The sequence below is a fragment of the Anticarsia gemmatalis genome, chromosome 11 (assembly GCF_050436995.1).
Source record: "Anticarsia gemmatalis isolate Benzon Research Colony breed Stoneville strain chromosome 11, ilAntGemm2 primary, whole genome shotgun sequence".
In the NCBI taxonomy this organism is placed as follows: Eukaryota; Metazoa; Arthropoda; class Insecta; order Lepidoptera; family Erebidae; genus Anticarsia; species Anticarsia gemmatalis.
The window spans coordinates 12097277-12124355 of NC_134755.1; the positions used below are offsets into that span (position 1 = coordinate 12097277).

General features: G+C 37.1%; 1 protein-coding gene across 1 annotated transcript; it reads left to right on the plus strand.

Annotated features, from left to right (window-relative positions):
• Positions 1-10372: 10372 nt before the first annotated feature.
• LOC142976545 (putative transporter svop-1) lies at positions 10373-26009 on the plus strand. The gene is made up of 11 exons (XM_076119971.1): positions 10373-10527; positions 18779-18940; positions 19311-19473; positions 19898-20019; positions 20367-20611; positions 21056-21207; positions 23065-23194; positions 23608-23742; positions 24157-24302; positions 24764-24891; positions 25379-26009. The coding sequence occupies exons 1-11, from the start codon at positions 10470-10472 to the stop codon at positions 25450-25452; spliced, it is 1515 nt and encodes a 504-aa protein (XP_075976086.1). The 5' UTR covers positions 10373-10469; the 3' UTR covers positions 25453-26009.
• Positions 26010-27079: the final 1070 nt, after the last annotated feature.

Below are 27079 nucleotides of genomic sequence, written 5' to 3' on the forward strand. Positions count from 1 at the left end.
CGCTACCATTGCGTCAGAGGGTCGTGGGCTCGATTCCCACACGAAAGTCAATTAATAGTCGTTTCAGGTCTGGTTGCTTTTTGTGGCCGTTATTTGTATGTTTGTTAAAGTCCCCGCGGCACAAGAGCAATTCTTAGTGCGGAAGTTGTCTTGTGTTAAACAAAAAAAAACTGGTAATAAGGATTTACACCTACATTTTGACTTTAACCTTATCCTCTACAATCGGTAAAATTCATTCAATCGTAACCGTTATTTTATCGCAATATAAATAATCCTTACGTTATCTGCAACGCGGAGTAACACGCAGTGACGCAAGACGCACAATCTTGTATGTATGTATATATTATGTTTGTCATCACTGCGAATAACAACATTATACCTGTGAGATGCTGTTAACAAACGAACAGTAGGTTATCAGTCTTCTCCCGCGAACGTCGTGAGATCAAATTCTAAGTCATATGTATTAAAAAATATATAAATGTTTTAGATGTTAGTAAAATAAATAATTTAGGTTGGTGTCTGAATTATACATATTGTTGAAGAGCTATAGTTCTCAATTTGCACTAGAAGAGATTAGTAGAAAAAGGCCACCTTATACAGTACTATTTGTACGGTCAAGTGAAGGATCGACGGCTTTACGGAGGTCTACATACCTCAACTTCCTAACTCCGGCCAATCTCTTAGAAATTCTTAACAGAAAACCTTTGAAAATACTTTTTGGAACGACCCAGGAGCTAAACTTCCTGCGCGGCAGCCGTACACAAATTACACAACCGACCGTGCCACAGAGGCAGTCAACTATTTGTATAGAACACATACTTTCTATATCTCCAAACAATTGTTTCTGTAGCGCGATTCTCTACAGTCGGTAGGGCCGGGAATCGACAATTTAAAATGAACTACCAAAATAATTCCTAGTTAGAGGCGCAGGTGGTTGTTTCATACATTTCTCGATAGCTAGCCAGTTGTCGATAGCCGATAGTCGTAGAGAATCGAGCAACTGTAGCGCGATTCTGTACAATTGGTACTGTTGAGTATTGAAATTTTGTCATTTAGAATATACTGCTAAAATATTTTCTACGACGCCCGTCAGAGGCGCTGATTAGACTTTCATACAAAGTTTCTCGATGACAGGTCGGTTGTCGATAGCCGATAGTGGTAGAGAATCGAGCTACTGGTTATACATTGTGTTTTGTTTTTGGGTAAAACTCCCCATGACACAAGGACAAAAAAATAATTTCTAGCGTGGGAGTATAATTATATCCTAATCTTAAATGATGTTGGTAACAGTCGGTGACAGTACTAATGACACGATTACAATGCTCGTTAGCCTGTATTCGATTAGTTATTGTATTTGGATGACCAAGTTTTGATGGACGGGGTCGAGTAGGATTTCATTCACAAACATGGAACAATGAATATAGATGGTAAAACCATATTCAAACCTTATTAGCTAGTTCAATTGCAACCCTGATAGTTTAAACAGCTAGACAATAATAAACGGCTGACAGAGACCCAGAAGAAAAAAAAAATAGGAAGACAACTCCAGAACTCAGATTTGCTCTCGGCCAGACTCTAAACAGATAATTTCACATCGCAAAAAAAATATTCCGTGTGGGAATCGAACCCACGATCCACGATAATTTAAGGCAGCCACCACTATCATTGCGTCGATATAACATTATAACATGACCTGACTGCTTGGTACCCGGGACCATGCATGTAACTATGGTCACCAAAGCCCCATGTTCTATTACTGGATAAAACAAAGCCTATTGCATTGTACCATCCTGAAATATGTTTTCAATATTTCCAACATACCAACAGGGGAAAAAGTCTTTTCGCATTATAGTATGTATGAACTTGTAATAAAATCTCTTTGGCTTCAAGAATCACAAATGAGTACACGGTACATTAGGTTTCTTTCAATGAGCTCGTGAGGTACCCAAATATCGAGTTTTTTAGTGTAGAGAAAATATTTTATTACAAGTTCATACATACTATAATGCGAAAGGACTTTTTCCCGACCTAATCTATACTAATATTATTGTTTGTTTGTTTGAACGCGCTAATCTCAGGAACTGCTGGTCCGATTTGAGAAATTCTTTCAGTGTTAGATAGTCCATTTATCGAGGAAGGCTATAGGCTATATATCATCACGCTACGACCAATAGGAGCAGAGTAGCAATAAGAAATGTTACGAAAACGGGCATATTTACATAAGCAACAAGTAGTTTATGAAGTATAATACATCATGCTCACAGCTCCTGTATCAAAAGTACACACCCACACTCTGTTCCAATCAAACAGTAACATAATAATCTTAAGCATATTTGCAGCACAAACATCACACTACAAAACCTCAGCACATATATCACCTTTAATTAATGATAAAACTAAATAATATATAAATAATATCACTATGTTAATATCGGGAGGCGCAGTACTATTACATGCGAAGACACGTGAGCTAATATGTATGTATGATGACGTCATTGGATATTTTCCTTACTTCAAAATAATGGAATATGTTGTGCAACTTTCTTAACACGTGTGGTGATTCGTGTGATAGTCGTAAAGTACAATTCATTGAAGTCTTGGGGTCTATATATAAAAATATATAATTCAAAGGTGACAGACTGACTGACTTAGCCCCGGTTTCTGAGGTACATTTAGCGGTAGTTACAATAGCGTTTTTTTTTTGTATGAGTTTAAATGCTATTGAATAAATAAAGTACCGCTAAATGTACCTCAGAAACCAGGGGATAGTTTTTTTTATATATACAGCCCAAACCTCTGGACGGGTCGGGCTGAAATTTGGCAATAGCAATTCTTAGTGCGGGAATTGTCTTTTTTCAATAAGATTATTGGCAGATGTGAGAGTCTGATGTCGATGTACAGTCATTGATCCCAGTATAGTGATCCCAAAGTAGGTACTTTCTGTATTTTCTCCAGCCTTTTCGTAGTTCCACTAACCTTATAATTAAATAGATTTCCTACCAAGACAGTGTTGTAATCTATACTCATATTATAAAACTGAAGAGTTTGTTTGTTTGTTTGAACGCGGTAATCTCAGGAACTACTGGTTCTAATTGAAAAAATATTTTTGTCTTGAATAGATCATTTATCGAGGAAGGCTTTAAGCTATATAACATCACGCTACGGCCATTAGGAGCGGAGTAGCAACGAAAAATGTTACAAAAACGGGGAAAATGATAACCCATTCTCCCTTATGTGATGCAAGCGAAGTCAGCTAGTTTTTTATAATTCTCTATTGTTTTAATTCTACGTGTTTTTTTGTTGCTATTGTTTTATATTTGATTGACAATTTATGGATTGTATACGAGACCTTAAGGAGTAATTGATTTAATCTATTACAATATTTTAATGAAGAATAATATTTTTTTGTTAAAGGATATATTTGTATACGTCTATTTGCTCTTGTGTCATAATGTTTAGAAGTAAGTTTTCTGTAGCTCGATTCTCTACTACAATCGACTACCGACAACCGACCTGTCATCGAGAAATTTTGTATGAAAATCTGATCAGCGCCTCTGACGGGCGTCGTAGGAAACATTTTGGTAGTACACTCTAAATGTCAAAATGTCGATAGCTAGCCGGTTGTCGGTAGTCGATAGTGGTAGAGAATCGAGGTTCTCCTATCGCCAATCGCCATTAATTAATGTTGTCAGGATAATGCTGCTTGTAACTTATCAATCTACCAGTACAAGGCAGGCTATTGTATTAAAACTCAGTAATTATACTATAATTATTGTTTTTAGATTAATTTGTTGTTAATGTTATAGTGCAACGAGTTTCAATGCGACTGAAAATTATTGCCTTTTTTAACTCGTTACTGCTCCACTGCTAGGCTTTAGTAAGTTTTAAATGAAAATTTATATTCGTTTTGGGAATGGGAAAATTGGACACTATTTATAACTGTATGTATCGTATGCTCGTATGGTTAGTGGTCAACGTAGTGCTAAAGTTGTTCAAGCCGTGGCTTAACGACTGTTATCTTAGTAGACAACAACCGGGTCCGACTTTTTACGTGCTCTCCGAAGCACGGAGACGCCCAGTTCAAATACCACTAGGCGGTCACCCATCTATGGAATGACCGAGCCAAGGTTTGCTTAACCCACAGATCGTTTACCGACCGGTGAGCACAACTGGCTATGGGCGCCTCAAACTCAATTTATAACTATAAACGTGGGTATATTTCATACCCCCCTCCGTCTACATCTCCAGGTATAACGTGCGTGATCATACATTAGTCCATGGTCACATAACATTTTGCGCTTACAGGATAGAGAAATGATTTCTACCATCAAATAGTTATTCAGATCCATGTAAAGGAGTATGGTCGTAGTGCATGAATCTTCGGTGTGTTGCCTAGTGCGTCACTCTTGCAATACGTTGCACCAGTACCTTTTTCTTATTAACAATGAAAATCGTAAATGTCATTCTTCCGACACGAAATTTATGCGATATTACTTTTACTCTGATAATATCAATTGTAGGAAATTGATGAAATCAATGTATGTATATAAAACTCTGAATGACTGACTGTCTGGTTGACTAAGAACAGCCGAAATGACTGAACGTAGAAAATTGATATTTGGTATGAAGATTCCTTCGAAAGTGTAGCACTAAGAGATTTGGAATTTCCCGCCCGAAGGTGGTAAAATTCCACGGGGGAAGCCGGGCTCTGAATCTAGTCTTATATAAATAAGAAAAATAACACCTTGTCCGACTTGGGAATCGAAGCCTGGACCTCGAACCGGCACTGATCAGTCGGATACTACCGACAACGCCACAGAGACAGTTAGACAATAATAGTAATGTAAACTATGTACTAAAAGATGTTATCTTAAACTTTTTTATTTTTAAAGACAACTCCCGCACTAAGAATTGCTCTTGTGTCGCGGGGACATTTACAAACATACAAACAACGGACACAAAGCACAATCAGACCACGACCACGACCCGACGCAGTGGTATTGGCGTGGTGACCTAAACCATTGCGCCACGGAGGCAGTCGTTTATATTAGAAATACGTAACTAAGACACTAGATTAAACTTGACGTGAAATAAAAAATAGTATTATTTTCGTCACTGAATTCAACAGAAATTACGCAAAAAGGACAACTAGATTCTAGACTAACTTCTACAATGATGTTTTAGGTTTTCTTGCTAGAAAAATCTTTGAAAATGTAGGTATTGTTTCAGCGATTGCCGGAAGGGGGAAAAGGTGAAATAACGTTTTTTAAATGAATTGACTGGCTATAGTGATGAATTTCCTATTTTGAGTGAGTAGCTTCTAGTTCCCACCAATAGCATACTAAAATAAACCGCTCTCAGATTTTAATTCTAGCTAAAAAGGTTGTTGGTTCATCCAGATTGTGCAACCCCCGTAAGCATTAAAAACCTTATTTACTGTTGTTCGCTGTTTGTCGTATGGTTAGTGGTCAACCTAGTGTCAATGTTGTTAAAGCCCGAGAGTCCTTTGATATGACTTAACGACTGTTATCTTAGTAGACAACAGCCGGGACCTATTTACGTGCCCTCCGAAGCAAGAAGACGCCCAGCTTAATTACCACTATGCGGCCACCCATCTATGAAATGACCGCGCTAAGGGCTACTTAACCCACACATTGCTACGTTTGTTACAAGGTATTTCATAATTAGCTACGCATTTTAAGACTGTAGCCAATCATAAGAGAGTATGAGAGATTTGTCTGCTGATCGCGTGATGACACTCTCATGTGATTGGCTGCGCGTTGCTTAACTCGTGAGTGATATGCCTCATCTAGACGGTCTTGATAACAATAAGCTGTAAATAAATATTAATGTAACGTGTTATAAAAATTACTTAATGTTACCACCCGTATAAGTGGTCTCTCTCACTCGCCGTGGTCGCAAGCTGACTGAGATTTAAAGTTTAAGTATTATTGGACAACTCACTAGAAAACTTTGGATGCCAAATAACTGACAAATATTCTTATATACTTCTAAATACATACTTTTTTTTTGTTAGCCCCTTATGTGTCCCACTGCTGGGCAAAGGCCTCCCCTCTTTCCTTCCAAACCTGTCTGTCCTGTGCCAAGCTCCGCCACGATGGACCCGCAAATGCCGTTAAATCATCATGCCACCTACGGCGTGGTCGGCCTCTACAGCGGTGTCCGTCGTGTGGTGTCCAATCTGTCACCAGCCTCGCCCATCTCTCCGGATGCATGCGCGAAACATGGCCAGCCCACTCTCACTTCAATTTAGCGATTTTTCGTCCTACATCCGCCACTTGAGTAATAGACCGCAAGGTTGTTAACGCGATCGACTCGCCGAATATGAAGCATACTGCGCTCCATTGCACGCTGACAGATCTTGATGCTGGACCTCTGCTGTTCGGTGAGTGACCACGTTTGAGCACCGTAGGTTAGGACAGGCAGGATACACATGTCGATGAGTTTTCGTTTTAGGGCAATCGGCAGATCACCCTTTGTGGTGTTCTTTTAGGGCCCAGAAGCTCTCCCTTGCATTTTGGATTCGTCTTTCGACCTGTTAAAATTACATACATACTTATGTAGATAAATTTACAAGCAGACTTAGAACAAATACTCATGCTCATCACACAAATATATGTCCCTATATTTGTATATTATTGTCCCTATAATAACTTCTCCCGTTTTCCCAACATTTCCTTACACTGCTGTGCTCCTACTAATTGTAGCGTGATGAAAAGTATACTATGAACGCATGACCTGCCCAGAAGTATGAAGAATAACTGTACCAAGTTTCGTTAAAATCCGTCAAGTAGTTTTTGCTTCTATAAAGAATATATCTAAACTTAAGAAGAGTTTGTTTGTTTGAACGCGCTAATCTCAGGTAATACGGGTCCGATTTAACAAAATATTTCAGTGTTAGATAGCCCATTTATCGAGGAAGGTTATAGGCTATATATCATCACGCTACGACTAATAGGAGCAGAGTACCAGTAAAAAATGTTACAAAAACGGGGAAAATTATGACCTATTTATTCTCTTTTAAGTAACGCAAGCGAAGTTGCGCGGGTTAGCTATAAAGAATATACAGACAGACAGACAGACAAAAAATTTACTGATTGCATTTTTGGCATCAGTGTCGATCACAAATCACCCCCTGATAGTTATTTTAAAAATATATTTCATGTACAGAATTGACCTCTCTACAGATTTATTATAAGTATAAAAAAGGATGTAAAACAAGATGTTTTAATGTCTGAAAAGGCCACATCAAAGAATATAGCCGAGTGGTATAAGTTGACACCTCTCACGCAAGTGGTCGCAGGTTCGAAGCCGAGGCAACACACCAATGACTTTTCGAAGTTATGTGTGTATTAGAAATAATTATCACATGCTCCAACGGTGAAGGAAAACATCTTGAGGAAACCTTGCACGCCTAAAATTTGTTTAAAACATTTATTGAGGGCATGCAAAGTCCCCAACCCGCACTTAGCTAGCGTGGTGGACTCAAGGCCTAACCCCTCCCTCATTACGGGAGGAGACCCTTGCCCAGCAGTGGGACAGTAATGGGTTAAATTTATTTATTTTATAAAGAAAATGTCTTCAAGGTTTATTTTACACGCGAATGACGTAGCACACGGATCAATAGTAAAATCAATCGTGTGCAAAAAACAACAGTGCAAAATCTAATGATACATAACCTTTTCTATATAAAAATGACAGTGATAATGATATCTGAATCTTCACTAGACTCTCAAGTGCAGCTTAGAAAACGTGAAACAACGATTTCCCTACATTATATCTTTCGCAAGTCATAACCATGATTTTCTTTGACGCGACTTTTTAAACTGCGCATCTCCTGCTTTATTTACAAAGATCTATTTTTGTTTATATATTTTTTATGTATATTATGTACGCGGGTGTTTATGTATCTATGTTATTTCTAATAAGAAAGAGCTGGAATTTTGAGTTTTATATGTAAAGCCGTAATACTACCTACTAAAGGATTATTAATAACATTGCGCAATATGACGTATTGCATAATATTATTCACCCTTTATATTGTGCTATATTTTTGTTATGTTTTTGGTAATTTCTGTTCAAAAAGACGTTTAATCGTATCGTAAAAAATGCTGTGCAAACATAATTATAGAACTATAACAACCTAATACATCTTTATATATATAATTCTTCTGTAAGTGTGTATGTCACTGAACTTCTCTTAAACGAATGGACCATTTTTGATGAAATTTTTTGTGTGTGTTCAAGGGGATCTGAGAATGGTTTAGATTCACAATGTTGTCCGCTGGACAATGTTTTTTTAATTAATTTTTAATTTATTAGACAGGACGTCTGTCAGGTCCGCTAGTTCCTAATATAAAATGTTTCACAATTTGAAAGGTACTTTATACCAGATGAACATAAGCTCCGTATTTCATGAGTGAAATGTACTCTATAATACACTTATAGCCTATAATGAGTCGAATGTAGGTTAATGCACTCAAAAACAAAGTAACTCCTTAACGAAAGATCTTCCAATATCGGTCCGGTAGTACGTAACGCCATCAATTAAACAAATGTGAACGAAAATATATATTTCATATGCTTCTTTATTCTAATATTTGAAGACTGATACACTATAAAATTAGTCTGCATCGAATTTCTTCACTCAAGAACAATAATATGTAATTTTTCACATAATTACTCTAACTATTTGTTCAGTGATAAGATTTGTTCTGATAGTAGGATTCCGTAATAAAAGGAAACTATGCACAATATTATGAAACTAGATGCAAGCTTGACAGAAAAATAACCTCATTTAAAGATGGGGTACAAAAGCTAGCTGACCCGCGCAACTTCGCTTGCGTCCAATAAGAGAGAATGGGTGAAATTTTTCCCCGTTTTTGTAACATTAATTACTGTTACTCTGCTCCTTTTGGTCGTAGCGTGATGATATAATATAGCCTATGTCCTTTCTCGGGTATCAAAATATCACCAAACCAAATTTCATGCAAATTGGTTCATTAGTTTAGGCGTGATTGAGTAGCAGACAGACATACAGACAGACAGACAAGAGTTACTTTCGCATTTATAATATTATAAAGTATGTATAGTGTACTATATGAATGCAGATCGCCTCAGAAGGCAAACTAAGCACTCAGGTGAGAGATGGAAGCTGCAGGATAGCACTGAAATGAAATTTCTTTTATTACCTTGCTGGGACTAAAATTAACCATTAACTGTCAAATAAGTTTAAAACAATTATAGTTCTTGCGTAAGACTAAACAATTACCTTTTTATCGACTTACTTTGATAATGCATTAATATTTTTTGCGACTTGAATGACAATGAAAAAAAAACGGTTAACGAACGATTTAGTGATTGTTAACGCATATTACCAAGAAATAGGCCTCTGTGTACTGTCAAAGTCTCCATTGATATTATAGGAATCAATCAAAACATTCAAACTTATAAAGCGTTTATTCAGTTCATGTAATATTGATGATAATTAATTTATTACGAGTCATATTATACCTCAGTATGCGTTTGTTGATTCATCAAAACATGTTGCTAGGCATTGCGCAAATGCTTACTTAGTTCAAAATAAAACAAAAGTCTTGAAGTTTGCAGTTGTAATAAAAATCTTTATTGATAATATCAAATGGCCAGTCAGTTATTATATATTTCTCGGAAGATGTTTATTGTCGAAGGTTAGGTAGGTACTATAATAAAAATAAATAAAAGAGGAAAAAGATCACGGTAGTGAATTTCTAAGAAAATACATCTCATTACCAGACCGCGAGTCGAGACTTGACGTTGAAGACGGCAAGTCTATCGCTTCGGGACTGTCTACCTTTTTCAGTCGTATTTTATTCTAAATTAATATTAAATATATAATTAAATTCAGCAGTAGTGATAGCTGAGTGATATAAATTAGTACGCGTAAGTGGTCGACGGTTCGAGCCCGAGGCAAAACACCAATGACTTTTGGAAGTTATGTGTGTATTAGAAAAAATTATCACTGATTACAACAGTGTAGGAAAACATCCTGATGCAACTTTGCATGCCTAAGACTTAAGAACAGTTCTAGAAGGCATACAAAGTTCTCAACCCGCACTTGGCCAGCGTGGTGGACTCAAGGAAAGACTTCCTTAATTCTCCCTCGCTACGGGAGGAGACCCTTGCCCAGCAGTGGACAGTAAATTGGTTCAATTTGTTTATTTACTTTATTTTACTCTGATTAACCGTGATATTATGTATGTATGTATTATACTTAAAAGTACTTACAAAAATATCATTTTTTAAACATACTGAACCCGTTATCATCTTCTAAACCTCAATACACACGAGATGTAAGATTATAAAGCGTGTCGCGTGTGGTGTGGTGTCAGTAGAGCGTCGCGGCGCAGAGTGTCGGCGTGCTGACACTGAGAGTCAAGTGTCGCGCAGTGTCTGTGAGTGTCGACACTATGAACATGAACACCAAGCCCAACAGGGTCGCCTTCGAGCAGGCGCTCGATATGACTGGTAAGTCAGTTTTAATATTTTCACATATTTTCGTTAAAATTTATGTCATTCTGGGCCCTTTGGTTGGCTTTGGCTAAATTGCATATTAGGTTTTTTTGTCTATGTTAATGTCGTACAGTCTACCTTTCGATAGAGGTAATGGTGAAAGATAAAAATTAGATCCAGTGATACTGACCGAGTGATGAAGACTTGTAAGACAGAAAATTGTATTATTCTTAATATTCACAGTATTAAAATAGATAGGTATATGAATTTGTGTAGTAAGTAAACTCTTTTCCTGCAAAATTTTCCAGATAATAACGCTTCGGCCGTGTATGATACCAGAGTTTGGTAACCAGTATCATACGAAGAAAAAATGATCGTTGTAGGATACTGGTATCCAAGTGATAGGGATTTTTCGTTTTATGTAACCGAGTATCAGCAAAGGAAAATATCAAAAAATTACAAGTGAATACTTAACATCTCCTCTTATGTAGCTGATAAGCATGTCATGTGCATTGGTATATTTTTGCGTTGCCTGCAGTCCAAAATGAGTAAAGAAATAGAATTTATCACTACGAAGAGAGGAGGAAGAGCACTAGTGATGGTCGCATGTACCACAGGAAAAAAACTTACTCAAACGAATCTACCCTTTAGCTTTGCCACAATATTAATTATAGATGTACAGTGAGTGTTACTCTAAATGTTAAAAATGAAGTCGGAAAAATCTAAACTCATGAAGTATTTCCTTGTTTACTTGTATGTTTTCAATAAAGCGAGGGTTTACAATAAGCGTTGGTACAGAATGCGATCCGATTACTCGGATGAAAGAGGCCAATAATATAACCAGAAGTGGATATAATGGCATAACCAGTTAGAGTTCTCATCTCAGTATTCAGTTGGGAAAATACTCTTTTACTTATCACAGTTTTGCTAAGTTGGTTTCATAGGCAGAATGTTATATTCCTTACTGGATACTGGTTACCAAATTTAATGAAGGGTATCAGAAAAATAATAAATCCTCTCACTTGGATACCAGTATCCTACAACGATCATTTTTTCTTCGTATGATACTGGTTACCAAACTCTGGTATCATATACGGCCGAAGCGGATAATAAATCTTTAAAAACAGTGAATTGCCGTTTTGGCTCTAAATATTATGATGAAAGTATTCGTTAAAAATATATCTGATCAAAGGAATAAAATAATTGGGATCATATGAGTATACGATTTTATGTCAACTATAATAATTATATTAAATCTTATTTGCAAATTATAAAAATATAATTTTCTTTCTTAGTAATACTTTAAAATTTTATGTAAGCGCAATTAATAATCAATTAATTAAAATCTAATTATGCAGGTGTCCTTTCAGCTAGGTTAACTTCATTGTCAAACAATTGTAGGACAATTATACTATTATTATAAATCCTAAGGTCTGTCTGACTGCCTCTGTGGCGCGGTCGGTAGTGTATGCGACTGCCGGGCATGACGTCTCGGGTCTCGGGTTCGAATAAGTCTATTCTGGGATTTCTGTTAAAAAATTCTCAGAGATTACCCGGAGTTAGGAAGTTGTGGTCGTGGACCTTCGTGCCTCGGAGAGCACGTAAAGCCTTCGGTCCTGCGCTTGAACTCTCTCTGGTGTGTGCGTTCAACCGTTCTACCAAACTATAAGAGTGAAGGAATAGACAGTGTACCTGTGTATTGTGCACAAACTTAGACACAAGTCGACGACATTACGCTTTTACGGCAAAATCGCTGATCAACGTGCCTGACACCAACCCTGATTGGAAATTTATTTAGGGACCTACTATTTAAAAAAATATACCATTAGACTTCAGGATCTCTGAGGTTAAGCTACGCTTGCCAAGGTTGTTCTGTGGATGGGTCAACATATATGTACCGAGTTTTTCCGTGTTTCGGAAAACACGTTAAATTCTTCCTGGCTGTCATATTCAAGTTTTACCGAAGGGTACCGTGTTATAACCCAGGTAACTGGGTTGTGGAGGTCAGATAGGCAGTCGCTCCATGTAAAATACTGGTATTCAATTGCATCCAGTGAGACTGGAAGCGGACTCCAACATAGTTGGAAGAAAGGTTCGGCTGATTGACTTAAGTCTATGTAGAACCGACGTATTTTGCATATTTGCATTAATTACAATTAGTTCGAAGCATTTCAGTTCTAGTTTTATATGTATCTAAGCAGAAGGTATTATATCGGGCACTAGAACAAATAAATTTACTGATTACGCGATTTACTTTAGTCTTATGTTAGCATACATATGTATATATAGTTGTTTGTTTTTTGATTTAGAATAATGCTAGCTATGAGAATTCGCAACACGAAGAAATATAACACAATATTTGCCTACAAAACTGTTTTTACGTATCAACTGTTTCGAGAAATGTTTTAATTTTGAACAATAAGTTTCAACTTAGTATAAGTGACAATAACTAATTGACGAATTGCGCTAGAACGTTAATTATACTCATGAATAATCCTGCCTACCCATCAGGCACAGAGAGAGAAAGAAATCTTTAAGACTACGGCTCTGAGTGAAGTTTGGCCAATTTAACCAGTAACACTGCATTTAACTTTTAATTTACCAACCAAAAGTTTGTCTTTTATATTTCTAACTTTCACGTTGCAAGATGACATCCAATACTATACGGAATTACACGTGTTCATATGTTTACGAATTAGTCGACGTTACGGCGCAGGTTGCACTTAAGACTAGCTATAGTTCAAGGCTCATCTATTTATTTCTTACAAAAGAACAACCCTCTTGTGTCTGGATAACCTTCAGAAAATATTTTAAATCATAGATATCAAATCACATCAAACCGTTATAAAATATTAACTTCGCATGAGCAACGAACCCCCGTGCATTCTTGTTAGCTATATTTGGAAGCACATGTCACCTTATAACACGATGTTAAACAGTACAACAAACAATATAAATTTAGCGCCACAATTGATAATAGTGTCGCATTATTGTGCCGTATCAATATTTAAGTTTACTTTGCAACAAACATACTGTTTGTTAAGTATTAGTATCACGAGGCGAATTGTTTGTTTATGCTAGTTTGGTAACCGTTTTTTAAATTATACAGAAAATCTACGACTAAAATATGTTGTCACACAATTCCAAATAAATACATCGTCCCACTGCTAGTTGGTGAAGATATGCGCACTCGCCTCTCTTTCGATAAAGACATTAACGTCGCAACTTTACAAGAGACTATCAATACATTTTTTCGCAAATTCGCTAATGAATCGCAAAGTGGCAAAACATAGATTTTAAAATCATGTTTGTATTAAGAAAGAATTTCAATATTTGATACGAAATTTGTCGCTAGGTAGGAGTAGTAGTACAGAAAACTTGCTCTCGTGAGATCTTTAAAACAGTTCGTGGAAGAATGCTAAATATCCAACTCGGCAGGTGGGCTCTATGTCTCTCCTGTTGTGGATGGTAACTAACTACAGTTGGACTGGCTTTTGGATTAGCTAGACAGTTAGATTGCGCTTCAAAAAGTTTGGCCATCGCATATATACCATCGCTAATCGCCATTATAGTTCCAGTACAAAGTGCAAATAATGAAATAGATACACTTATTCTAAAAAATAATCAGTTTTAAAATACAATTATTAATCAAAATCAACAGATAAAGTTATTGAAAAGTGTATGCACTAGTCCTGGAAAGAGTCTTAAACAACAAACTTTAAACACTAGACGTAAATCAAGACAGCAGTTGATGGACTCCACTCGAATCTCTAACTCTAATCTAGATACATCACAAGTTGACTTACCTTCCAAAAACGTCGAAATATCGTTGAAAGAGTTATCCACAAAAAACGAAGACATACAAGAGAGCAATAAAGTTAGAAAATCTCAAGAGGTCAATCTATCACCCAGTACCTCATCCAAATGCGATAACCGCAACATTTACATACTGGGAGGTGCACAGTGCAAAGGACTATCAACAGCACTCTACGACTCTCGCCTAAATACAAAATATGAACATTACTCTATCATAGGATCTACAAAACCAGGAGCACCGACACAAGAAATTCTAAAACCAATCAACGGATTATCTCTGAAGCTCAATGAAGACGACCGAATAATTTTATCTATTGGTGAACATGATGACAGCCCCACCCAGGTGATGCTAGAACTGTCCACCGCACTCAAACTTTTACAGCATCGACAGGTTTTCGTCCTTGGTATAAACGAAAATAGATACTTAAATGAAAATATGTTGAATAGTATGATAAAAACTATTTGTGCTCAATTTAAAAACTGTCGATATATAAATCATGGTAATTATTTCAATTCATATTACACTAATAATAATTCAATGGAATTGTGCAGATTGCTAAATTTATATATTGATTCACATGACTATCATTCTAAATACTTATGTTATAATAATAGATGCTTCAAAGATGTATATGCCTCGTCGATCATAGCTAAGCACTCGTTGCCGAAACACAACAACCAACTGGTACCAATCAAAGGCACCATACCATTCTACTTCAAACCAATAATAAAAGAAGAAACACCAATCAATAATTCTGTTAGCGTAGTATTAAATAATAAACCACTTAAAGGTACTATACCATACTATTTCATGAAAACGAAACGTATATTATTATCTAATCAAGCAACAAATTCAATACATACCCAGCTTTTTCGTTCCTAAGACTACCAACTCGATGCCATCATTTCATGTTTTTCATCAAAACATTGCAGGTATCTTATGTAAGAAAAGTCTACTAGAGATAGCATTACAAGATTTGCAAATAACGGACAAACTCCCAGAGGTTCTTTGTTTCTCTGAAACTTTTTTAAAAGATAGTGATTTAAAGAATGCCAAAATCACTGGCTATGAACTAGCTTCGACCTTCTGTAGAGAAAAAGGTAGAGGCGGCAGTAGTATTTATATTCAAAAAGGTATTAGGTATAAGGATCTCGGAATTATCAAAAACTTTGCACGTGCCAATGTTTTTGAGTGCTGTGGCATAGAAGTACTTGATATAAAGTTAATTGTAACATGCGTTTATCGTACGCCAACCTCAAAATCTGATCTTTTCTTGCAATATCTTGAAACATTACTACATAAACTTATATTTGAACGGACATTCTATAAATACAAAATTATTGTAGTTGGTGACATTAATATCAATACTTTTAAAAATAATAAACTAGTACAAGACCTACATGACATATTACATAGTTACAATTTAAAATTACACATTAATGAACCAACAAGATTAAATTCATGTATTGACCACATATTCAGCAACATCAAAAACTCTACGAGCCAAGTACTTAAACTCGGGTTATCTGATCATGACACCGCCCAGATGCTGTGCTTTCAACTAACAAAAAACTTATTTCGACCAACTAAATATTCTACATTTAATCGAGACTACTCGCAAGAGAATTTAAGTAAATTCCAAGACTGTCTTCGTAGTCTAAGTTTTGATAGTATGTACAATACAAAATCTCTAAACACGGCATTCACCTGGTTTTATGAAGACTTTTGTTTGTTTTATAACCTTTGTTTTCCAAGAATTAAAAAGATGCGAGCTGTAAAATGTCGTGAACTGAAATGGATAACTAAGGGATTACAACAGAGTTGCAAAACGAAAAGAGATCTACGGTTCAACTACTACAAAAATCGAACAATGCAGAACAAAACTAGGTATCAAAATTATACAAAATTATTACGACGTTGTATGCATACTTCTCAAAAAGTCTTCAATGCTAGATTTATTGGTAACTCTAAAAATATTTGCAGAGCTGCCTGGAAAGTTATTAATGACGATTTGGAAAACAATTTTAACCGAGACTTTATAAAAGAAATACAAGAAGACAATAATCTCATACATGACCCCTATAAAATAGCATGTCATTTTAACCAATATTTTGTAGAACTGGCCAATGGCAATAAGACCAACTTACACAACACTAACAACAATCATACCTCTAGCAGTATGTTTTTAATCCCCTTTAGTCAGCAAGAAGTCAGAGACATTATTATATCTCTCAATAATACAAATTCTGTGGGTTACGATGACATTGCTACTAATATTATTAAGAAATGCGTTAACCTCTTGGTGCCTCATTTAACATATTTAATTAATTTATCTTTTGAAGAAGGTACCTTCCCAGAGTCTCTGAAAAAGTCTGTAGTCAAGCCACTATTTAAAAAAGGAGATAAAACCAAAATATCAAACTACAGGCCAATAACGTTGATACCTATATTCTCTAAGGTGTTTGAAAAGGCCATGCAAAAAAGACTAGTCGCATATTTGGACAAGTTTAAAATACTAAAAAGCGAACAGAATGGATTCCAAAAAGGAAAATCCACGACTCTTGCAGCATTTAATTTAATGAATAATGTCATTCAAAATCTTGATAAAAAAAAACCGACCACAGTTATCTTTTTTGACATGTCAAAAGCATTTGACTTCGTTTCGCATAAAATCCTATTAGAAAAACTAAGTAATTACGGTATAAGAGGTCCAGCTCTGGAATGGACGAAAAGCTATCTGCAAAACCGAAAACAGTGTGTGGAAATTACTTGTATGGGAGCAGATTCTTCCATACGACAAGAACGGTCTAACTATTTAATTAATTCGTATGGAGTTCCTCAAGGAAGCGTTCTTGGGCCACTGTATTTCTTAATTTACATTAATGATTTACCTGACATTACATCTTATAATTGCATTCTATTCGCTGATGACATATCTATTATTTTGACATACAACAATCTTCTTAACTATGACAATGAAATAAATACGACAGTAGGTAAAGTTATACAATGGTTAGAGAGTAATAACTTACAGGCCAATATAGGTAAAACAAACTATATACAATTTCAAACTCATGGATCACAGATAGTTCAAAGACATATTGCATATAATGGCACAAAAATAAATGAAACATCTGATACAAAATTTCTAGGACTAACACTGGATAAATACTGTGACTGGCGGAAACATATTGAGGGTGTATGTAAAAAGGTCAATAGTTTTGTATTTGTCTTAAATAGGCTCAGATTAACATCGACACGACAGACAGTACTAACAGCATACTACGGTTATGTTAGTTCCACCTTAACATACGGTTTGATATTATGGGGCAACTCAACTGATGCCGTTAGAGCGTTTTTGGCACAAAAAAGATGTATCAGAGCAATGATTGGAATTCCCTCCTGGGAATCCTGTAAGCCGTACTTTAAAGAGTTAAAAGTGTTGACTCTACCAGGCATGTACATATTTGAAATCTGCAACTTTGTTAAAAATAATATAAACCTATTTACAAAAGCTAAAGATTTATATCCTAGAAATACTAGAAATGGACAACGGCTAGTTCTAGAATTTACCCCACGAACAACCCTTATACAAAAGAACTGTTACGCAATGTGTATTAAAGTGTTCAATAAGTTACCCTCTCACATTCAAGAACTACCTATATCGCTATTTAAACGCAAACTTAAAAAAATATTATTGGAAAGAAATATATACTCAATAAATGAATGGCTCCAAAGCAAAATAAATTAAGTATGTGTAAAACTGTATAAAAGCCAAGCAAAATATTGTTGTAAATCATTAAGTTCTTGACATTGTTATTGTAATTTGTATTTATTAGACACTATTTAATTTTAAGACACTATTTGAATTCTGAGACTTTACTTTAATTGATAATATAATAACTTTAATTCGTAATAATTGTAATAATTTTGATTGTAATTTCTATGACACTTTTATAAAATAATTCACATACCTTTTCGAGGTTAAATAGATATAGCACTTTTATAATAATATAGTAACACCATTATGTACTCTATTTTGTTGTGAATAAATGACTTTTGACTTTTTTTTGACTTTTGACAAACAAGTACTATTGACGGAACTTTTCTTCCGCACTTCACACAGGTTTTATGCTGCGCTTATGTATATATTTCTATGATTAACTAGCTGACCCGCGCAACTTCGCTTGCGTCACCGAAGAGAGAATGGGTCATATTTTTCCCCGTTTTCGTAACATTTTTCCCTGCTACTCCGCTCCTAATGGCCGTAGCGTGATGTTATATATACATATGCCTATAGCCTTCCTCGATAAATGTACTATCTAACACAGAAATAATTTTTCAAATCGGACTAGTAGTTCCTGAGATTAGCGCGTTTAAACAAACAAACTCTTCAGCTTTAATACTAGTACAGATTAACTTTAATTAATAAGATTTATTTGTTTCCAGGATATGCACGGTACAATCTGTGCATGTTCATTTTGTGCGCCAGCATCATCCTGGGCATGACTTTCGAGATCTTCTCCGTGTCGTACCTGGTGCCGGCTAGTGTGTGTGAACTACACACCACTAATGTACAGCAGGGATTGGTGGCTTGTGTGCCTTTGGCAGGTGAGAAAAACCAGTAATTATTGCCTAGTAATTTGTGCTTGTCTTATTGAACTGAACAATTGATTGCTCCTTTAGCGCAATGGTAATGAGTACGATTGTTATGAAAAGGTTTCGGATTCTTGTCTCTTAAAAAGTCGCGCCTGATTTTTTTTGCGAGAAAAAATTGCTCTGTGCGAGCATGAGAAATAGTAGATACTAGATAACACCCTTGATCACCGTGCTTTGAAGAGCAAATATTTTGTTTTAACCTGCGTTTGAATTCTCTAATTGCACTCTAAATCTACTTCCTATCTAAGAATAATTTTAAAGCATGCGAAGATGATGTCTAGTCGGGAATGAGTACCTTAATATTTTTTTATTGTTTCTCTAGGAATCATCGCCACGTCCCACATCTGGGGATATCTCGCTGACACGAAAGGCAGGCGGAAGATCCTCATCATCTCCATGACGTTGAGTTACATATCTGGAACCTGTGCCGCCTTCTCACCCAACTGGATAGTGCTTAGCTTCTTGAAATTTATATCTTCGGCCTCGTGAGTACTTTTACCTTGCTTAAGTTTTAGGTGTAAGGTTTCTGATTTCCGAAGGACTCAGGGTCCCACTTTTCTCCATTTTTGTTATTGACTAAGTGTCAAAGCCTTTTTCCAAATACCTAGCACGTACCTAAACTATAGGATTTCCATCTGTCTAATATAAATTAGAAAAACCAAAAGCATTTTTCCATCGGGAATCAAACACGAGACCTCGTGCTATTTTGCAGTTTAATAGATTGCTGCTAAATCCACAGGCAAGATCACATCCAACTTTATTTCAGTTTAAATTCTTATAACGTAACTGTTCGAAAGATTCAGTAAGTACCTTGCTTAGTCCCCGATATGGGGAGTAAAATGCTTAAAGAAAGCGTGAACAACAAACAAGCAAATTGCATGATCTTTAAACATTTGTTTTACTTTGCAGAGTGTCCGGTGCGTTTGCGTTATCGGTGACATTACTTAGCGAGTGTACTCCGATGAGAAGAAGGAGTGTTCTTGTCATCCTGTCTACCAGCGTCTTCTTAACTGGCACGGGAGTCATGGCAGGTAAGAACCAAAATATTTAGCTAGCAAAAATAAAATGGCGCACTGATTCGTGACAATTTTTTGGGTTTTTTTATTAGAGATTGATCCAAAACACAAAGATTTTTTCTGTTTACGTTAAAATCATCGTCGCAATTACGCATTTGTCAAGTTTGTCGCGATAATCCACGTTTTAAAAATACCGTTCTTCTTTGCTTAAATATACTTACTTACAGAATGCGTTCGCTTAACTTAAGACTTAGAAGTAATGCGATTTCAAGTTACTACTAAACGTGAAAGTGCAGAAAGTGCGCCATAAAGCCACCTTTAGCATTCTCGTACTCATCTAAACTTGGTTTCTTTTTTTCCAGTCTTGTCCATCCCAATCCTACCGCTGTCGTTCTCCTACTACATCCCAGTGCTGGACATCTACTTCAACTCCTGGCGGCTCCTCGACCTGATCTTCGCAATGCCATGTGCCATCAGCGCTCTGGGTGCGGTGTTCGCCTATGAGAGTCCCAAGTACCTCCTCTCAGTGGGCAGGAATAAGGAGGCTCTGGAGGTCTTACGAGGAATGTATGTGATGAATTATGGCAAGAGTGGCGATAGCTATGAGGTAACTGGTGTAATTTTTTTTTAAAGTGGTTTTTGTGATTCAAGTGGTTGTGTAAACTGCTGAAGACTTGGTCTCGGTTTCGATTCCCGAGTCATAGTGTTGTCGGGAATGTAAATTTTTTGTTGTAACTTTTATTTTATAAAAAAACACCAACAAACAAATTTGAACAAAAAAGTGGTTCAATACTCCGCTGCCAACACTGCACTTTATACGCCACTATCATTAATAAAATTTCATACATAAAATCACGCCTTCTTTCTATAGGGATAGGCAGAGACCAGAGAATACTTGGTACGATCCTTGCAAACTTTCTTTGCTTCATTCACATCCATAAGTCTTGTCAAAAAGTACTGACGGGTACTAGTACAAAAAAAAGTTTCATCTGACGAAAACCCTTCTAGCCAAGTTTTATAATAGTTTAACTTTTTTCTCTCTCTTCCCCAGGTTGATGAGCTGATATTAGACGAGGACAGCAAGTCAACTGGTCACAAAGGTTTCTTCGCATCCATGGTGGCTCAAACAATGCCTATGCTGAGACCACCGCTCTTGAAACATACCGTCCTGCTCTCCTGTCTCTATGTCATCAGTTATATGTCGTAAGTATACATTTATCTATAGGTATTAATAAAGAAGCGGATACCTGTGCCTCGATTCTCTACTACTATCGACTACCGACAACCGAACTGTCATCGAGAAATTTTGTATGAAAATCTGATCAGCGACTCTGACGGGTGTCGTAGGAAACATTTTGGCAGTACATTCTAAATGTCAAAATTACGATAGCTAGCCGGTTGTCGGTAGTCGATAGTGGTACAGAATCGAGGTACGGAATTGTAACTTTTCTTACTTCAAAAGGAGATCATCCATTTTGGGCCTTTTTTCAAAGTGCCGGCCAACAAAAAAAAGTGGCATGTATCGATAGAGCTAGCCATTTGAAGCAATAGTTAGTATGGCACGAAACCGGTAGGATCGCTTTGAACCGAGTTATACAGGTTTGAAGATTCATAATATTCAAACATTAATTCATTTCTGAAAGTGCTGTGAAACATAAAATAATGATTGATTTTGCTAGAATTAACTATCTAAAGCAAACGACCACTCTCAAGTTGATTTAAGGTCATAAGCACACGTATCAACTCGGAAACGGGTCGTCACCGTATCAACTCGAGCTCATCAGTATTATTTGTATGTAATTCCCTACTGTAACACACTTATCGGAATCGTTATGTGATCGCCCCGGCTCACGACCATAGGAGTGGTTCGTATGCGCATTATGCATACACCAGCACCCAGGGTGGAGTGCAGGACTATGTGCAAATTCCGATAGAAGGGCGGGCATACCTTCTAAACCGCAACATGTGTCCTCATAACAAGGGCCCTCATCACAAATGGTGCCCGAGGCACAAAATATTGTTCCACATGCCGATGAGTCGGACATAACAACCCAACGGCAACACTCTAGGTGACCTCTTACCTAGACGATGGTTTGATAGTTGCACACAACCGAGGGTGCGGCCCCTTAGGTGCGAGTTTGATTCCCCCGGCGCCTCAATGCGTCGCAACTGGACTGGTCACTGGCGACTTGTGCAAGGTCAGCGCATCCTCCCTTAGCGAACCCAAGGGGCCGCACCCTCGATTGTGTGCAACTAACAAACCATCGTCTAGGTAAGAGGTCACCTAGAGTGTTGCCGTTGGGTTGTTATGTCCGACTCATCGGCATGTGGAACAATATTTTGTGCCTCGGGCACCATTTGTGATGAGGGCCCTTGTTATGAGGACACATGTTGCGGTTTAGAAGGTATGCCCGCCCTTCTATCGGAATTTGCACATAGTCCTGCACTCCACCCTGGGTGCTGGTGTATGCATAATGCGCATACGAACCACTCCTATGGTCGTGAGCCGGGGCGATCACATAACGATTCCGATAAGTGTGTTACAGTAGGGAATTACATACAAATAATACTGATGAGCTCGAGTTGATACGGTGACGACCCGTTTCCGAGTTGATACGTGTGCTTACGACCTTAAATCAACTTCAGAGTGGTCGTTTGCTTTAGATAGTTAATTCTAGCAAAATCAATCATTATTTTATGTTTCACAGCACTTTCAGAAATGAATTAATGTTTGAATATTATGAATCTTCAAACCGGTATAACTCGGTTCAAAGCGATCCTACCGGTTTCGTGCCATACTAACTATTGCTTCAAATGGCTAGCTCTATCGATACATGCCACTTTTTTTTGTTGGCCGGCACTTTGAAAAAAGGCCCAAAAATGTATGGAGCGTGGATGATCTCCTTTCATTAACTTTTGATCGACATTGTCTAAAATGAAGTTTTAAAAAGTTCCTGTACAAACAACTTCATTAAACGCAATTTCTACATTGCGATGTTGAAAAAGATCCAAAAATATAGAAAACTGCATTTGAAGATCCAATAATTTCTTTGTTTCCAGTTCCAATTCGTTCACGGTATGGCTGCCGTTCATTGTTAATGCGTTCATGACGTCTGTGATGGAAGGCAACTCACATCTCACCGTCTGCGAGATGATCAGGATCTATCAGAACTCGACCACTGTGGTTGAGGTTAGTATACATTTTGTTCTACTAAATCAGTTATTATTGTTTATTAGTTACTGGACCCGATCCAGTAAAGCGTTATAAATATAACCGACGTTGCTCCATTTTCTTCCCTCCTTAAAGTTTGGATAACATTTTAGTTCAGTCAGTGTGGTTGACTCAAGACTTAACCCCTTCCTAAACCCTCCTTGGGACCCCGGCCCAGCATTGTAACAGCCGTGGGTTAAAATAAACTAAATTTTTTAAGGCAGTATAATAGATAGACACCTAATAAAATCTTGTCATTTTGCGTGGGATAGCAATCAATGAAAATTTCCATGTTCCCTGAATGTCCCTGATACTTCACCATATTTAATTTGCTTCTAGTATTGTGTTTTAAGTAAAAGTTGTTTGATTCCATATTCGTTTATATCTTGCAGAGTACAGACTGCTCAATGAACAGCTTCGCCATGACGATGGTGTTCGGCATCAACTTCATTCTAGCCATCATGAACATAGGCATGAGTGGGCTCGTCAACAAGCTCGGCAGGAAGAACCTCTTTATTGGCGTTCAGGTAAAATATATGTCTATTCAAACATCAATCTTCAATATATCAGCTTACAATACGCTATATAGTAACCAAGGCTACATGAAATTAAGCGTTTCTGAGCACTAAAAAGGTATTTTGCAGGTACTACTACAGTACTTATCAAAGACCGGTAGAAAACTTTTATATGCATAGGAAGTAATGAAATAAAACATATAAGGTTTTTGTCTCTCTGTTTGAACGCGTTTATCTCCTGTAGTCTGAAGCCAGATTTTAAAGTTTTTATTACATAAAAGTCACTTTTATAAGGTAGACCATAGGGTTTCTACCATCACGCTACGGCTCACAGAAGATCAGTATTAATCGGCACACACAGATATGAAACTGTAGTACAGCTACTTTTGTAATAAAAATACTTTATATTGTAATATTTTTCCACAGGTGGTGGCAGGTGTATCAGCCCTATGCATCAACAGCAGTCCGTTCTGGATGCTGAGCGCTGTTTTGTTCATGTGCTTCATGAGCGGAGTCTTCAACTTCGGCTTCCTCAGCACTTTCAGCGTCGATATCTTCCCTACTTATGTTAAGTAAGTACATGTTACAGCAACAATTAATCAGCTTAGCCTTTCTTCCAACTATGTTGGATTCGGCTTCCAGTCTCACGAGATGCAGTTGAATACCAGTATTTTACATGCAGCGACTGCCCATCTGACCTACACAACCCAATTAACTGGGTAATAACACGATACCATTCGGTAAGAATGATTGGCAGGCTTTCCAGCTTCTGACTACTGGTAACGTTGTCAAACATTTCTGAAAATGTCAGCCGGGTTTCACAATTTAACGTGCCTTCCGAAGCACTATGAAACTCGGTATACGGTCACCCATCCACAGAACCACCTCGGCAAGCGTAACTTAACCCCAAAGATCGTTTTATGCGGCTTGCTATTACATAGGTACTTGGGTTTCAAATAAACAAAACTAGACGAATAACAATAAGATATAATTTCCATGATCAGTTTATCAACCATATTAATTTGTTCCCCAGGGCTATGGCGGTATGTCTAACGCTGATGGTGGGCCGTGGCAGCGCCATCTTCGGCATCAACATCCTCAAGCGGCTGCTGGACAACAACTGCGAATATGCCTTCTACATCTTCGGATCTGTTACATGCTGTAAGACATTTACACTTTTTTTCGTTCTTTCACAGAGGGGTCCTATAATTTTGTATGTTTGTAATGCGTACAAAAATGTTGTACGTGCAAACTTGTCACAGTGGACAATTCAGAAAATATAGAGCAATTCTCACCTATATTAGAATGGAGAAGGAAATTTAGACTAGCGCAATTCATACAGTCGGTATTGTCAAGTATCAAGAGTTTGTTATTCAAATTGTACTGACAAAATAGTTGATACTTAGCTCACTAGAGGTGCTGATCAGATTTTTGGGCAAAATTCTTGATAGCTTGATAGTCGGTAGTGGATAGTGGTAGAGAATTGAGCTACAGTTGTCTCCCCGGGACACAGTGCTAAAGGGGATTACTAATAGACTACAATCATCTTTTTGTTTTTACTTTACTTCTTTATTTTTAACGTTTAATTTAGTCATTGTAAGTTTTATTGTTTCTTTGATGACTAATACGATAATTACTTTATTTACAGTCGGTGGAATCGTAGGCCTGCTGCTGCCGTCAGACGCAAAAATAAGGGACCACAAGAAAGCATTAAAAAGTTGAACAAATACTTAGTTTTAGTGCAAATTGAAGAAATTATTGTAAGAATGTGTCGCTCGTATATGAATCCCGCCTGTGATGTGAACGAGACTGAGAACGAATGGAATGAAAATATCACTATTTGGGGCAAGTTGTAAGAAAAATAAACCTTTAATCTTTTAATATATTTTTCATGGAAGACGTTAATTCAATTATGTATGTACATAAGTATGTTTATCAGTAGGTGCATAGTACAGGCGCTACTTAGTTTGCAATCAGATGACCGTGTTTAAGTTGCCCTCAATTGTTTTTAACAGCTTCGATGGTCAAAACTGTAGTAATAAAAATAGTCTATGCAACTGTTGAGATTCTAAAGTTGAACTCGAAGCTGAATATAGTGTCTTTCAGCTGTATATTGTTGAGGGCATTGACCTAAGACGAAGATACAAAAGTGCACACCCTGTTCCAAATGATATCGGCTTTGTTTGTAAAAGATTTCGTATGATTTATAAATAAGTTTAGTTTTAGTGTATTGTGATGTAATTTATTTATAAATAAAATAAAAGGACGTTTTGTTGAAAGATTGTTTATTTTGCCTTCAAAACAAATAAACTGAGTGAACTACAACAATTCACTTTGCTGGAAATATCAACTGGTGGTTTCGTTCAGCGTGGCCAAAGAATAAAGAAAGCTGTCCAGAAGGCGAAAAAAATATGCTAGAGGTACTAGAGACGTAGTGGGAGAAGTGCTGAGAGAGACAAACAATGCGAACTAGATAAGAAGCGCTCGAAGCTAATCGGACAGTTACCGTCGTCGTATTAAAGTCTCCGTTACCCACACTCTTGTAGGCTGTCTTCCTGTATTCAGACACACATAGTTAACTGGCACGTAGTGCTTACAATCGACGTACGTACTTACAATTTTGGGTACATCAAAGTTACTTTGAAGAAACTTAAGGCTAAGTTCATATGACCGCGGGGATCTTTTGACCGCGCGGTGCAAGATCGGAGTAAACAGCTAGTATTGTCTACATCACCGCGCGGTAGCAGAACCGCGAGAAACCGAGCGGTCTCTCGCGGTTCAAGAATTAGCGCGCGGGTCGGAGCGCGACTCGCGGTATGGCGCGGTGATGTAGACGATACTAGCTGTTTAGTGTTTACTTCGATCTTGTACCGCTCAGTCGAAAGTTCCGCGCGGCTCCGCGCGGTTTTATGAACATTACCTAATGGACCTTATTTACCCAGGTACATTACTTTTAGGTATTACTTATTTACTTTTGTAAACAAACAAACTTAATAAGTCTTCTTCTTCTTCTTATCGTATGGTTAGTGGTCAACCTAGTGTCAAAGTTGTTCAAGCCGCCCGAAGGCCTTTGACGTGGTTTAACGACTGTTATCTTAATTGACAACAACCGGGACCGACTTTATATTACCCCATTAATTAAGTGTATGCCATCTAATAGTGATCGTCTTCCGCATACTCACGTCTAAAGAATAATCTCAAAAAGGTTACATAAAAATCACAATCATATTATCTAATAACATCACATTTAAAACGTATGACACGGGCAGACATCGTCGTTATCTTATCATAGCTCTTATATCAACGTGAGTAAACATCTCATACAATAGGAAGATACCAAACAAACATG

Coding starts and splice junctions, on each gene's coding strand:
- LOC142976545 (XM_076119971.1), top strand. CDS start 10,470: ATGAACATGAACACCAAGCCCAACAGGGTCGCCTTCGAGCAGGCGCTC. Junction 20,020..20,366: donor TGGCACGGGAGTCATGGCAG/GTAAGAACCAAA, acceptor CTTTTTTTCCAG/TCTTGTCCATCCCAATCCTA. Junction 24,892..25,378: donor CTTCGGATCTGTTACATGCT/GTAAGACATTTA, acceptor CTTTATTTACAG/TCGGTGGAATCGTAGGCCTG.